This window comes from Bufo bufo, chromosome 11 (assembly GCF_905171765.1).
Source record: "Bufo bufo chromosome 11, aBufBuf1.1, whole genome shotgun sequence".
Taxonomy (NCBI): Eukaryota; Metazoa; Chordata; class Amphibia; order Anura; family Bufonidae; genus Bufo; species Bufo bufo.
In genome coordinates this window covers 18,496,249-18,509,336 of record NC_053399.1, presented here as the reverse complement: position 1 = coordinate 18,509,336, position 13,088 = coordinate 18,496,249, and the positions used below count along the sequence as shown (strand labels likewise).

Genomic DNA, 13,088 nt, shown 5'->3' with positions numbered 1-13,088 from the left:
TAGAAGGTCTGCAAGTGTCTGTGGGAAAGCCCCCCAAACCCAGCTAGGGCCACAGTCTTCCCCCAGTACTCACTGACTGTCCGGGAGCGTTCTGTTCTCCCCTCCTGTATGCTCGGCTGTCATTCTCTGTATCCCTGCAAGAGAATTTTAACATTAAAGAAATGGTGCTTAATATATGGAACAGCCAGAGAACCTTCAAGGAGTCCTAGAAACAAAAACATGAGATGTGCGTACAGCAGGATTCCCAGCAGCACAGAGTATTTCAGGAACAAAGCGTGCAGAGCTTGTGGGAGGTGCAGGGTCTTCAGCAGCACAGAGTATTTCAGAGAAGGAATGTGCATAACTATATGGGGATGACAAAGTGGAAGGTTCAGCAGCACAGAGTATTTCAGGAACAAAGTGTGCAGAGCTTGTGGGAGGTGTCGATCTGAAAGTTACAAAGTGGAAGGTGCAGGGCACCACAGAGTATTTAGGGGAAGGAATGTGCATACCATATTGGGGGGGGGGGGGGGGGTCACTATATGGGAGTTGCAAAGTTGAAAGTGCCAAGTCTCCAGCAGCACAGAGTATTTCAGGAAATGAATGTGCATACCATATGTTGGGGGTGGGGTCACTATGTGTGTTATAAAGTGGAAAGTGCCAAGTCTCCAGCTGCACAGAGTATTTCAGGAAAGGAGAGTGAAGGATGTATGGGGGTTCACTATGAGAGTTACAGATTAAAAGGAGCACTCTCCAGAAGCACAGAGTATTTCAGGAAAGGAGTGTGCAGAGCTTGTGGGAGGTCACTATCTGAAAGTGACAGAATAGAAGAAGCAGAATGTGAGGGATGGCGTGTGCAGAAAATATGGGAGGTCACTATGAAAGTTACAAAGTGGAAGGAGCAGAGTCTCCAGCAGAACAGAGTATTTCAGGAGAGGTGCCCCAATCTTTATCACAGAAACACTATAAGCTGTAACCGGACAGGATGTTACCTTGACAGCCAGGACTCCTCGGTTTCTGCAGCTTGTTTGTCCGCTCTGTCCTCTTCCTCCGGTAAATCATCACTATCCACCAGATCTACTCGTCTACAGACAAATTCTTCTCTTCTTAACCATTCCTCCTCCCGCTCCTCCTCTGAACTATCTGTACCATCATCCTGATGAAGGAAAACCAAGCAGAACTGAAATGATCCAGTAAGATGTGATGGGATATTACAACCTAAGCTGCACAGGCTGAAGGAACCCATATTGCAGAAAGTCAATGGACTCTAAGAATATTGGACCCATTCCTACCAGGGGCATCCTCCCAGAATAGAGGGCCTTCTCAAAATCTAATTTGGCTTTCTTCCTTGTATGAAGACCCTTGAACTGCTGTCAACCCCCTTCCAAACTAAGACTAGCAGATATAAAAACCCTATGTGGAGAGGAACAGCAGAATCCCCTTCAACCATGAGCCAGTTTTGGATTGGGACTCCATAACAAAGGCAGTTGGGGTTACTTTCTGAGGCCCCAAATCCATGGCCTCAGTGGTAGTATAGCCTACAAATAGGACACCACTCAACCATATTCAGAAATATGGGTGCAGCCAAGAGACTAAATCATCAGGAACCTCAGTTATGGAATTTGCTTAGTTCATTCCTTAACATTTTGCTTTCTGACCTTGGAAACTGGTTCCTGATAATACCAAAGATCACAGAACATTCAAGAACATTAATGAAGATCGAACCTTAAATAAAATTACCTGAAATGTTCTGTTATAGCCAGGACCGAAGATGAAACCGCTGTTCGAGACATCCCTAGTACCTTGAGCTATTGATCCATTTATCACTTGTGAATTTGTTTTTACATAATTTACATCCAGAACAGAGTCCTCCAGACCTATAATCATCCCATGAGACTCTTCTAGTGAAGTATCACTTCCTGTGGACTCTGTGTCCAAGTAGACTCCACTACTGAGAGTCTCATTGTCACCTCCTTGTTCCTCGGATGAAACATCAAAAGTGAAGGACTTTTCCAGGAGGCTATCCGGACAGTTGTCAGAGAAGGCTTGCAAAACGTCTGCAATGGGGACGCTGTAATGAGGATAATAGAATAAATCATGAGGGATGATGGAAATCTTTGGTGGACGTGGGCTGTCAGTCTCATCTCCATGTGGTTCACTGTCTGAAGACTGGAGATGACCGTCGTTCCCATTTCCTTTATAGGCTTGGAAGACTGTCAGCTGCTTGGTGTGGTTGTCCACTGGACTATCTTGATGAGAGACATACTTATAGGCGTCATCGTCTTCACTCGTCTTAGGAGAAGTCACTATTTCTGAGGTCACTCTTGGCTTTAGTTGACTGTAGTCAACTTCTGTCTGATAAAATATGTCATTGGGCTCCTTATCGGAAATAGAAGAGAAGGATGAAGATGATTCGCTATTATTGGCATCCCTGAAGCTTGAATTAGAGTTTCGTTGGACATTTTTCACAGAGCCCACGTCAGGATGAGCATTTTTTCCATTCATCATGTTGAAGGAGTCAACTGGACCTTTATTCTCTCCTTCACCATTTATAGTCTTGACATCAGGTCCACCAGGAATTTTCCTGGTCACGTCAGATCTCCTTGGGGACTTTTCTAGTCTCCGTAAGACGCCATCTAACTTGAATCCACTGGCTTCCGTTTTTAGCTCTTGCCTACGCGTCTTCTCGGTTGGGATCTGGAATGGATTTTTTGCACTTTTCTCCAAACTCAGCTTATCATCCCATGAGATATCTACTTCAGCATAGTCGTGTATCTCCGGTGGTGTGAGAGGCCTTGTCTGAAGTTCTACTGTGTAGCCTTTATCTTCCTCTCTACTGACAGTAATAATTTGACCTTCCTCCTCGGTTGGCCCATCTTTATACCGCACATATGTCATCTCCAGGGGAGCTTCTTCATTTGTGAAATCATCCTGAAGTTAAGGCAGAGAAAGATCAGGAGAAAAATTCAAGTTCTGAGTGATTCTGAAGAAGTTACCTGAATGGCATCCCATGAATATTCAATAGGGATTACGCCCATGACCAGCCCTGAATACATATGTAATGCTAAAGGCTGATTGGCCTGCCAGGTGACCTCGCGGTAACGGTTGACCACCACTGAATGTGATTGGTTAGAGCACTCACTGAACATGTGTACAAGCTCCTCCCCACAGTCTCATTTAAAGGAGGGGCACACCCATAGACTCCAATACATATTTACCCTACAGGGTAAATGTTGTATTGCAGGCTGGCCACTATTCATTAGCGACTCTCCATATTGGGAGGGGGTCCTAGGAAGGGGACGTCCCTCTATGGTGTCTACTTGTCCTAATAAGGAATGCGGTTGACTTAAAGGGGTATTCCCATCTCGACCATTTATGGCATATCACTAGGATATGCCATCCATGTCAGATAGATGGAAGGAGGCCATGCATGTGCGGTTGCTTGGCGGCTGTCCCTCCACATCAGGGGCCCATTTGACACTGATGACATATATTAGCAGTATGCCATCAATACCCCAGAAGGGAATATCCTTTTAATTAAACCAATGATCAGACCGATTAAGGGCTTTTCTGGGACTGTAAGGCCTCATGCACACGACCGTTGTTTTATTCAGTGTCCGTTGTTCCGTTTTTCGTGATTTTCTGCGGACCCATTGACTTTCAATGGGTCCGTTGAAAACTCGGCTAATGCACCGTTTGTCATCCGCGTCCGTGATCCGTGGTTCCAGTCTGTCAAAAAAATATAACCTGTCCTATTTTTTTCACGGAAAACGGTTCGCAGACCCATTCAAGCCAATGGGACCGTGAAAAAACGCGGAGGCACACAAGACTGTCATCCGCGTCAGTTTTTTTCCTATCATTTGCATGGAAAACTTGACTTTTTTTTTACTTTCCTTCATGTCTGGTGATCCTCCAAAAATAAAGGAAGACACACGGAAACAAAAACGGAAACAGATCACGGAACAACGGAACCCCATTTTGCGGAACGGAACACAACAACGGTCATGTGCATGAGGCCTTATATTGATGATCTATCCTTAGGAATGATACCGCAGCGCTGCTCCTCCTCAGTGAATGGTCTCATGCACACAAAAGTATTTTTTCCTGTGTCCGTTCCGTTTTTTGTTTTTTTTTGGCCCTTATCCTGACCCATGCACTTCAATGGGTCAGTAAAAAAACATACATAACTGTGCGCATTCCGTTTCCATATGGCCGCTCTGTAAAAAAAAATAGAACATGTCCTATTCTCCTGTTTTACAGACAAGAATAAGCATTGTTACAAGGGATCCGCATAAAAAAACGGAAGCAATACGGATGTCACACGGACGTCATCCGTATTTTTAGCGGACTGCAAGATACATACGGTCGCGTGCATAAGCCCTGAACCTTTACTACCCATACTACTGCGCTGTGCTGGTTCTGTGACTTCCCAAACGTAGCCGCCTGTTCAGACAGCTGATTGGAGTCAGACCAGCAGCGGTCCGATATTAATGACCTATCCGAAGGATGCACCATCAATAATCAGCAGCCAGTGATGACATAGAGCTGGATTTGTACCCTGTGGATCTGGCACTGCAGTTAGGGTGTAGGCACACACTACAAAGTTCTGAGACTGTCCCATTCATCTAAATAGGGCTTGCAAAAGTCCATGCACCCGCTGCAGAAAGAAGCCCTTCCAGATGAATATAGCTACTAATATACTTCTATCTATAGTTACTTTTTGAAACATTTTGATACAGTAAAAAAAAAAAAAAAAAAACAAGCAAAAAAGAGATCGGTAACTCACCGGGGCAAGTTCTGGAAAGTGCTCAAGAAACTGTGTGACATAGGTCATTATCGAGTGTTCATCAGGAGAGGCCACCATGACGTCTACAAGCAAACCAAATGTGAAGGTAAGTGATGGGTCACTTAAGCCCCTTTCAGACTGGCGAGTTCCACACATCGTGAGTATGCGGCAGATCCTGTCCTGACCTCCCAGCACTGATTGGGTCTCATTGCATTATATTGATTTATGATGCTTTGTAACCCTTAGGGCTTTTTCACACGAGCGGATGCCGTGCGGATAATGCACTGCGTGAAAGAGAGCCAAGCCCCGTTCCGGACAGCAGCGACACGGAGCAGTAACATGATTGCCTCTCTTGGACCTTTTTACTACAAGATCACGGTGACAACTTTATCTCACTGAGATTTTGTAGTAAAAAGGTCACAGAGCGGCACGGAGCGTTATCAGCCATGTTACTGCTTCGTGGCTCTGCTGTCCGGAACGGGGCATGGCTCTCTTTCACGCAGCGGATTAACGGCACGGCATCCGCTCGTGTGAAAGAGCCCGTACAGTTCTGGAACGTATTGGATAACACTGACCGCATTCTCACGCTGCGAGTCCAATGCGTTGAACTTAGGCGTCAACATCAATGACTGTAGCATGAGGTGAATATAAAACTACAAACCTATGTGACAATGCAAGTGGAAACAAGTTTACATTCCCTGACAGCAAGCAGAAATCTTGAAAATAGTAAAGAATTAAAACACAAAGGGAGTGGGACAGATTTACTTTTGAAAATGTGCCAGTTTTTTTTAAAGAAATTACCGTATATTCCGGCGTATAAGACGACTTTCTAACACTAGAAATTATTTTCAAAAGTCGGGGGTCGTCTTATACGCCGGTATACTCAGATCCGATGGTATATTCTAACCCCCAGGCGTTCCCATGGTGACGGGGACGCTTGCCTGGGGGTTAGAATATACAGGGCCCCGACGCTCACAGGAGTACATTTATAAACCATAATCAGTAACTTTAACTTTAATCATCGCTCATCTCTTTACTAGGATACCTTACTCTCAGCTCCGGTAACAGCAGGCAGTGCGGGCGGCGCTCACTCACTGATGTCACGTGTCTGCTCCTCCCACTAGGCGGCGCAGGCACGTGACGTCAGTGAGTGAGCGCTGCCCGCACTGCCTGCTGTTATCGGAGCTGAGAGTAAGGTATCCTAGTAAAGAGATGAGCGATGATTAAAGTTAAAGTTACGGATTACAGTTTATAAATGTACTCCTGTGAGCGTCGGGGAGGGGGATCTGTGGATGGCACTGTTTAGGGGGGGATCTGTGGATGGCACTGTTTAGGGGGGGATCTGTGGATCATAGGCGTGCGCACGGGGTGTGCCAGGTGCGCCTGGGAACACCCTAATCAAGCATGCTGGCCGTCGAATACTAATGAGCGCTTCCATTTTGGAAGCGCTCATTAGTACCGGAGGACCAGGAAGCGGTGAACGCTATGTACTTACCGCTTTCTGGTCCTCGGCTGTCGGCTGTGCAGGGCTGCTGGGGGCATATGGGGGCTAATGAGGCATATGGGGGCTAATGAGGCATATGGGGGCTAATGAGGCATATGGGGGCTAATGAGGCATATGGGAGCTAATGAGGCATATGGGGGCTAATGAGGCATATGGGGGCTAATGAGGCATATGGGGGCTAATGAGGCATATGGGGGCTAATGAGAGGCATATGGGGCTAATGAGGCATAATGGGAACTAATGAGGCATAATGGGGGCTAATGAGGCATAAGGGCTGATAATGGTGGCTAATGGCATAAAGGCTATATATATATACACATACACACACGCGCGCAGAGTGTTTGTGCTTTAGGGTGCACACCCTAATGCAATAGGCTGCGCACGCCTATGCTGTGGATGGCACTGTTTAGGGGGGGATCTGTGGATGGCACTGTTTAGGGGGGGATCTGTGGATGGCACTGTTTAGGGGGGATCTGTGGATGGCACTGTTTAGGGGGGATCTGTGGATGGCACTGTTATGGGGAGGGGGATCTGTGGATGACACTGTCATGGGGTAGATCTGTGGATGACACATATAGCATAAGATGCTATATAGTGTCATCCATAGATCCCCGCCATATCAGTGTCATCCACTGATCCCCCTCCCATAACAGTGCCATCCACAGATCCCCCCTAAACAGTGCCATCCACAGATCCCCCCTAAACAGTGCCATCCACAGATCCCCCCTAAACAGTGCCATCCACAGATCCCCCCTAAACAGTGCCATCCACAGATCCCCCCTAAACAGTGCCATCCATAGATCCCCGCCATATCAGTGTCATCCACTGATCCCCCTCCCATAACAGTGCCATCCACAGTTCCCAGTCAGTTCCCTGGACTGGAGAAGCTCGTCTTGAAGACAGGGAGGGCTGGGCATTCAGGGGTAGTCTTATACGGCGAGTATAGCCCAAAACCTTTATTTTAAATGGAAAAGTTGGGGGTCGTCTTATACGCCGGAATATACGGTAGTGCTAAAAACTGGCAGACTGGCTTCGCCTTTGCCATTTAACAAGAGTTTTGGCCACTTTTCTAAAGAGTTTTCGCCCGACAAGACGTGGGCTAGCGGAAATAAGGTGAGGCTACACTGTCTTTTTAGAAAGTATTAGTATTCCCCAAAGTCTGTTAGAGAGTCAGTTATTTACAGGTATAATCATTTAAAGGGGTGATCCCATGATTAATGTGAAAAATGAAAATCATATAGGACATGGAGATCTCTTTCTAACAAAGCTAGAACCAGCCCTGTACCTCCCATGGATCCAGAGATCTCCCCATTCATTGTTCTGCTAGATTTACTGTATATCAAGCTGACAGCTCGGGGGGGGGGGGGGGGGGGGGTTGTCCTTTCTGCTGTAGCTGGTGGCGGTTGAAGGATTCAACTGAGCATGTGCGTCCACCTCAATGAGATGGTCAGAGAAATTTGAAAAAGAGCAAACAGCAGGTGGCGTTACACAGATAGATTTCATGAAATTGCAAAACTATTCAGATCCAGGTGCTGGTTTTTGTGAGACAACCACTCTAAGGGTTAACATTCTTCCAGACATAAGGACAGGGGCGCACCTAGCCTTTCTGCTAGGGGGGGGGGAATATTGAAATGGCAACCCCCCGCCCTACTGTTAAAGGCATACTGTCATACAGTTGACTATAGAGAGATGAGCACTTCCACAATAGAAGCTCTAATTTCCCGCGCCAACTTGTCTCTAGGTCACGCCGCCTGAGGCAATGGCCTCACCTGGCCTCATTGACGGTGCACCACTGCATTAGGATACAATATGTCACAGTCTAGACCAGGGATGCTCAATCTGCGACCCTCCAGCTGTTGCCAAACTACAATTCCTAGCATGCCTGGACAGCCTACAGCTATTAGGGCATGCTGGGAGTTGTAGTTTTGCAACAGCTAGAGGGCCACAGGTTGAGCATCCCTGTACTCTAGAGGAACCCCCATTGTCAGACTGATATGGCAGTATATGCTTGGACACGCACGGCCCATTATACTCTACGGGGCACAAGGAAAGAGACTCATTTGTATAGTTTACACTGCACTTTACCCTCTGGCTCCAGAAGCCGCGGAATGTTAAGGCTCTTCTTGGCGATGCTAAAGGCGTCTTCAAGATTTTCCCTGGTTGATCTCTCCAGTGCCTTCCTCATGTCCACCAAGCTGGAATCTATGGCTTTAATAATGGCAAGAAATGCAAGTCCGCTTTTCCAGCTGCTGGCAAAGTCCTGCACCGCGACCCCGTACCTTAGTAGAGCAGAGGGGGAGGGGGTTACATGGATTTACTAATGACCGGACATCACATTCATAGAAGGTTCCAGAAATAATTAACGGGTGTATCAGCCCGATTTAGCGTTACTTCCCATCAGTCGCCCGCTCGATGGCGGAGAAGACCTCTGCTATTACTTGCAGCGATCTCCTCCTCAGTATAGAGAGGAGCGATCGTTATAACATTGCTCTTCCCTATACTGGATCATTATTTTCCGGGAAAAGATTGTAATTAGACACCACGATCCGCCGCCTGCAAACGATGATTTTTAACCTGTCAAAAGATTTGGATTGCCCGATGATCAAACGTTTGCACGTTCATCGGGCAGTTGGTGGCGGCAACTAGGGATGAGCGAATCGACTTCGGATGAAACATCCAGCGTCGATTCACATAAAACTTTGTTTCAATACTGTACGCGAGGCTTCGCAAAGTAATAACTTCGGCTGATCGGAGCCAATACATTCTAATACTGTACGGAACGCTCGTTCCGTACAGTATTTAAACAAAGTTTTATGCAAATCGACTTCGAATGTTTCATCCCTAGTTACAACGTTACTGTGCGAACATTCATTAGCAATCATCTGCAGAAGAATCGGCAGCTGTAATACACCCTTAAGACATTCCAGGGCCACCCACCGTCAGCACTTATCTGCAGAAAATACTGAACGCTATGTTCCATGGACTCAAGGATTTAATGAACAAGGTTCTAAGTGAATATTACAAGCTCGGCTCTTTGTCTTAGGTCTCATTTGCATTCTAAGCTGGAAGCAGAACAGTCACTTCACCAGAATGGAGGTAGTTATTATGCTGCATATATTACAACTGGAGACCCCACTGATTGTGAAATCACTAATTAATACATAGATAATATTAATTCATCTGCCTCCAGAGTATTATTAACACGATTAAAGAGCAACTCCATCCACAATTCAATACTGCACTAAACCTACTGTAGTAATCGACACCTATGTACAAAAATACAGCTACTATAATACTGCCTCCTATGTACAAAAATACAGCTACTATAATACTGCCTCCTATGTACAATAATATAACTACTATAATACTGCTCCTATGTACAATAATATAACTACTATAATACTGCTCCTATGTACAAGAATATAACTACTATAATACTGCTCCTATGTACAAGAATATAACTACTATAATACTGCTCCTATGTACAAGAATATAACTACTATAATACTGCTCCTATGTACAAGAATATAACTACTATAATACTGCCTCCTATGTACAAGAATATAACTACTATAATACTGCCTCCTATGTACAAGAATATAACTACTATAATACTGCTCCTATGTACAATAATATAACTACTATAATACTGCCTCCTATGTACAATAATATAACTACTATAATACTGCTCCTATGTACAGGAATATAACTACTATAATACTGCCTCCTATGTACAAGAATATAACTACTGTAATACTGCTCCTATATACAAGGATATAACTACTATAATACTGCTCCTATGTACAAGAATATAACTACTATAATACTGCTCCTATGTACAAGAATATAACTACTATAATACTGCCTCCTATGTACAAGAATATAACTACTATAATACTGCTCCTATGTACAAGAATATAACTACTATAATACTGCCTCCTATGTATAAGAATATAACTACTATAATACTGCCTCCTATGTACAAGAATATAACTACTATAATACTGCCTCCTATGTACAAGAATATAACTACTATAATACTGCCTCCTATGTACAAGAATATAACTACTATAATACTGTCTCCTATGTACAAGAATATAACTACTATAATACTGCTCCTATGTACAATAATATAACTACTATAATACTGCTCCTATGTACAAGAATATAACTACTATAATACTGCTCCTATGTACAAGAATATAACTACTATAATACTGTCTCCTATGTACAAGAATATAACTACTATAATACTGCTCCTATGTACAATAATATAACTACTATAATACTGCTCCTATGTACAAGAATATAACTACTATAATACTGCTCCTATGTATAAGAATATAACTACTATAATAATGCTCCTATGTACAAGAATATAACTACTATAATACTGCTCCTATGTACAAGAATATAACCACTATAATACTGCCCCTATGTACAGGAATATAACTACTATAATACTGCTCCTATGTACAAGAATATAACTACTATAATACTGCTCCCTATGTACAAGAATATAACTGCTATAATACTGCTCCTATGTACAAGAATATAACTACTATAATACTGCTCCTATGTACAAGAATATAACTACTATAATACTCCTCCTATGTACAGGAATATAACTACTATAATACTGCCTCCTATGTACAAGAATATAACTACTATATTACTCCTCCTATTTACCAGAACATTACTAGCTCTACCCACTAGTGATATGACATCTGCTGATGGTCCCTGGAATAACTGGGACCAGTAAGGTGTTATCTTTGATGATTTGTCAGGAGACTCTGCGGCCATTGACACCTATAATAACAGTGCAGCCGTGGCTCAGTTCTTACTTTCGCGTCCTTTGCTGAACCCAGTTGAGAAGAGCTTTGATCGCTCTGCGTTGATCCCTAATTGAAACCGACATACTCTTCTCGGTGCTCGGCGTGCTGGGATGAGACGTGTCAGACTCGTTCCCGCTGGGCAGTGAGGACAGGCTGGAAGAGGACGACATTCTATTCAGATTCCCTGTGAGTTCTTTAATCTGCAGGAAAAAAATAAATGCAAGGACTATTACTGCATGACCGACACAAGGGAACGACACAATGTAACACCGCCAAAATGTAAGAAAATGCAGATCATTGAGAGCCTTCAAAAATGCAAGAGTCACAAGGCAGATACAGTAACTGACTGCACCCCGCCCTGGGGCAACAACCTGACCGGTGTACAACCCACCAAGGACTGAAAGGAGAGTCACGAGTGGGGAACGATGTCTGGTGTACCTTCTTGTTATAACTGAGATGGCTATCCAAAAGAGAAAGAACCTGGCCAAACCCTTTTTTACCCCCATTACCACTTGAGGGGGCATTAAGTGGGTGTCACTCTAGGATGTCATGATACAAATTGGTTTGTCCCAGTAATGGGGACTTGTACTGGACAGGATTACCGTTGTGCTGGTGTAAATCAAAGTCATTGGGAAAAATGAAGGGGAAAATCCATGACAGATGGGCGCTGCTGCGGTGGAGGGGTCACAGCTTACGTGCAAAAAAAAATTCATTAATCCGCAGTCAAGTAAAATACCAGCAAAAACGCATTTTGGTCACAGTCCTCATTTACAGACTGTTGTCTGAAATGCATCATGATAATGGGTCTAATGGTGCCATATAGGACACTCAAATTCTCCCTTTGGGTCTCGGAAGTCCTTTGTCATGCTCCGCCCCCCTTAGACTCTGCGCTAGACATGACACTTCCTTTAACATTCAGATGAAGTCATCTGTATCAGCTCCATATTTGCTAATAGGAGTCAATAGAGCCTGATCAAACTATATAGCCTCCATTTTGTTCTGTATTTGTGGCTGACCAATGGGAATAAAGCTTAAAGGAGTTGTCCAGGATTTTACAATACATGGCCTATCCCCAATATCTGATAGACAGGGGTCCGGCACCCCGCCGATTAGCCGATTCAGAGTTGTTTTGGCGATGTAACTACACAGCTGTCACGGCCTTTGGTTTGCGCTGTGACACTGCTGCCACACTTGCGGTTGCCCGCGGCAACGTGTTGCTGTGAGAGCATGCGGTGGCGGTGTCTCGGCCTTCTGGGTGATTGCCGTGACATGGTTGCCACGCATGCTGTTGCCGGTGGTTACGTGGTTTGGTATGCTTGTGTGTGCACTTCCCCTTTAAGTGGCTTCCTTCCCCTGTCTGGTGATGTTAGGGTTAACTCCCTGACTGGGTGTGGTCACTTGTGCTTCTTATACCTGTGGCTTTAGGTCAGGAGTCAGTTGTACTTCAGCCGCGGTTGGTGCTGGAGTTAAGCGCCTTGTCTGGTTATTCCACCTGTCCAGTGAGGGCCACCCTTGTGGTCATCAATGTCATCCCGGTGTCTCCTTCCCTTCCTGTCCCTATTTGTATGGAGTGGGTTATGTTCAGGGTGTTACATGTCTGGTGGTGTTTGGTGTCATGTTCACTAGCCATTCCCCTGTCTCATGTTTATTGCAGCTATGGCTGTCCTGGATTCCTGTGCGGTTTGTGGTGTGTGCTGTGTCCTTTAATGTTGGTGTGGACAGCAGCACTTGTGCACTGGTTCCAGTCAGTGTGTCTGTGGCAGGTAAGTGTGTTACTGGTCTCGCTTACCTGCCATCTCCTTATGCTGTATGTGTTCCCCTCTCCCTGCAGCCTGGCCTCAGATAGAGACTCCTGTTCCTCCATTACTGGGATGAACAGATCGTCTCTTCCCTGCTCCTTGGTGAGGGATTACCAGGGCGACTTAGGGTCTCTAGGAATCCTGAGTATGAGTCGTCCTACCATCGGGGTCCGCTCATACGGTGA

The 13,088-nt window shown here is 44.9% G+C and overlaps 1 protein-coding gene across 3 annotated transcripts in view; it reads right to left on the bottom strand.

Moving 5' to 3' along the window:
- Positions 1-13,088, bottom strand: part of CLMN (calmin) — a 95,228-nt gene that overhangs the window by 6,898 nt on the left and 75,242 nt on the right. For all 3 annotated transcript variants that reach the window (XM_040412881.1, XM_040412882.1, XM_040412883.1), the window contains exons 6-11: positions 11,114-11,304; positions 8,355-8,548; positions 4,766-4,848; positions 1,720-2,910; positions 972-1,135; positions 74-134 (exon numbers count right to left, since the gene is read on the bottom strand). In XM_040412881.1, the coding sequence (XP_040268815.1) occupies positions 74-134; positions 972-1,135; positions 1,720-2,910; positions 4,766-4,848; positions 8,355-8,548; positions 11,114-11,304 (1,884 nt within the window). The remainder of the gene's footprint in view (positions 1-73; positions 135-971; positions 1,136-1,719; positions 2,911-4,765; positions 4,849-8,354; positions 8,549-11,113; positions 11,305-13,088) is intronic.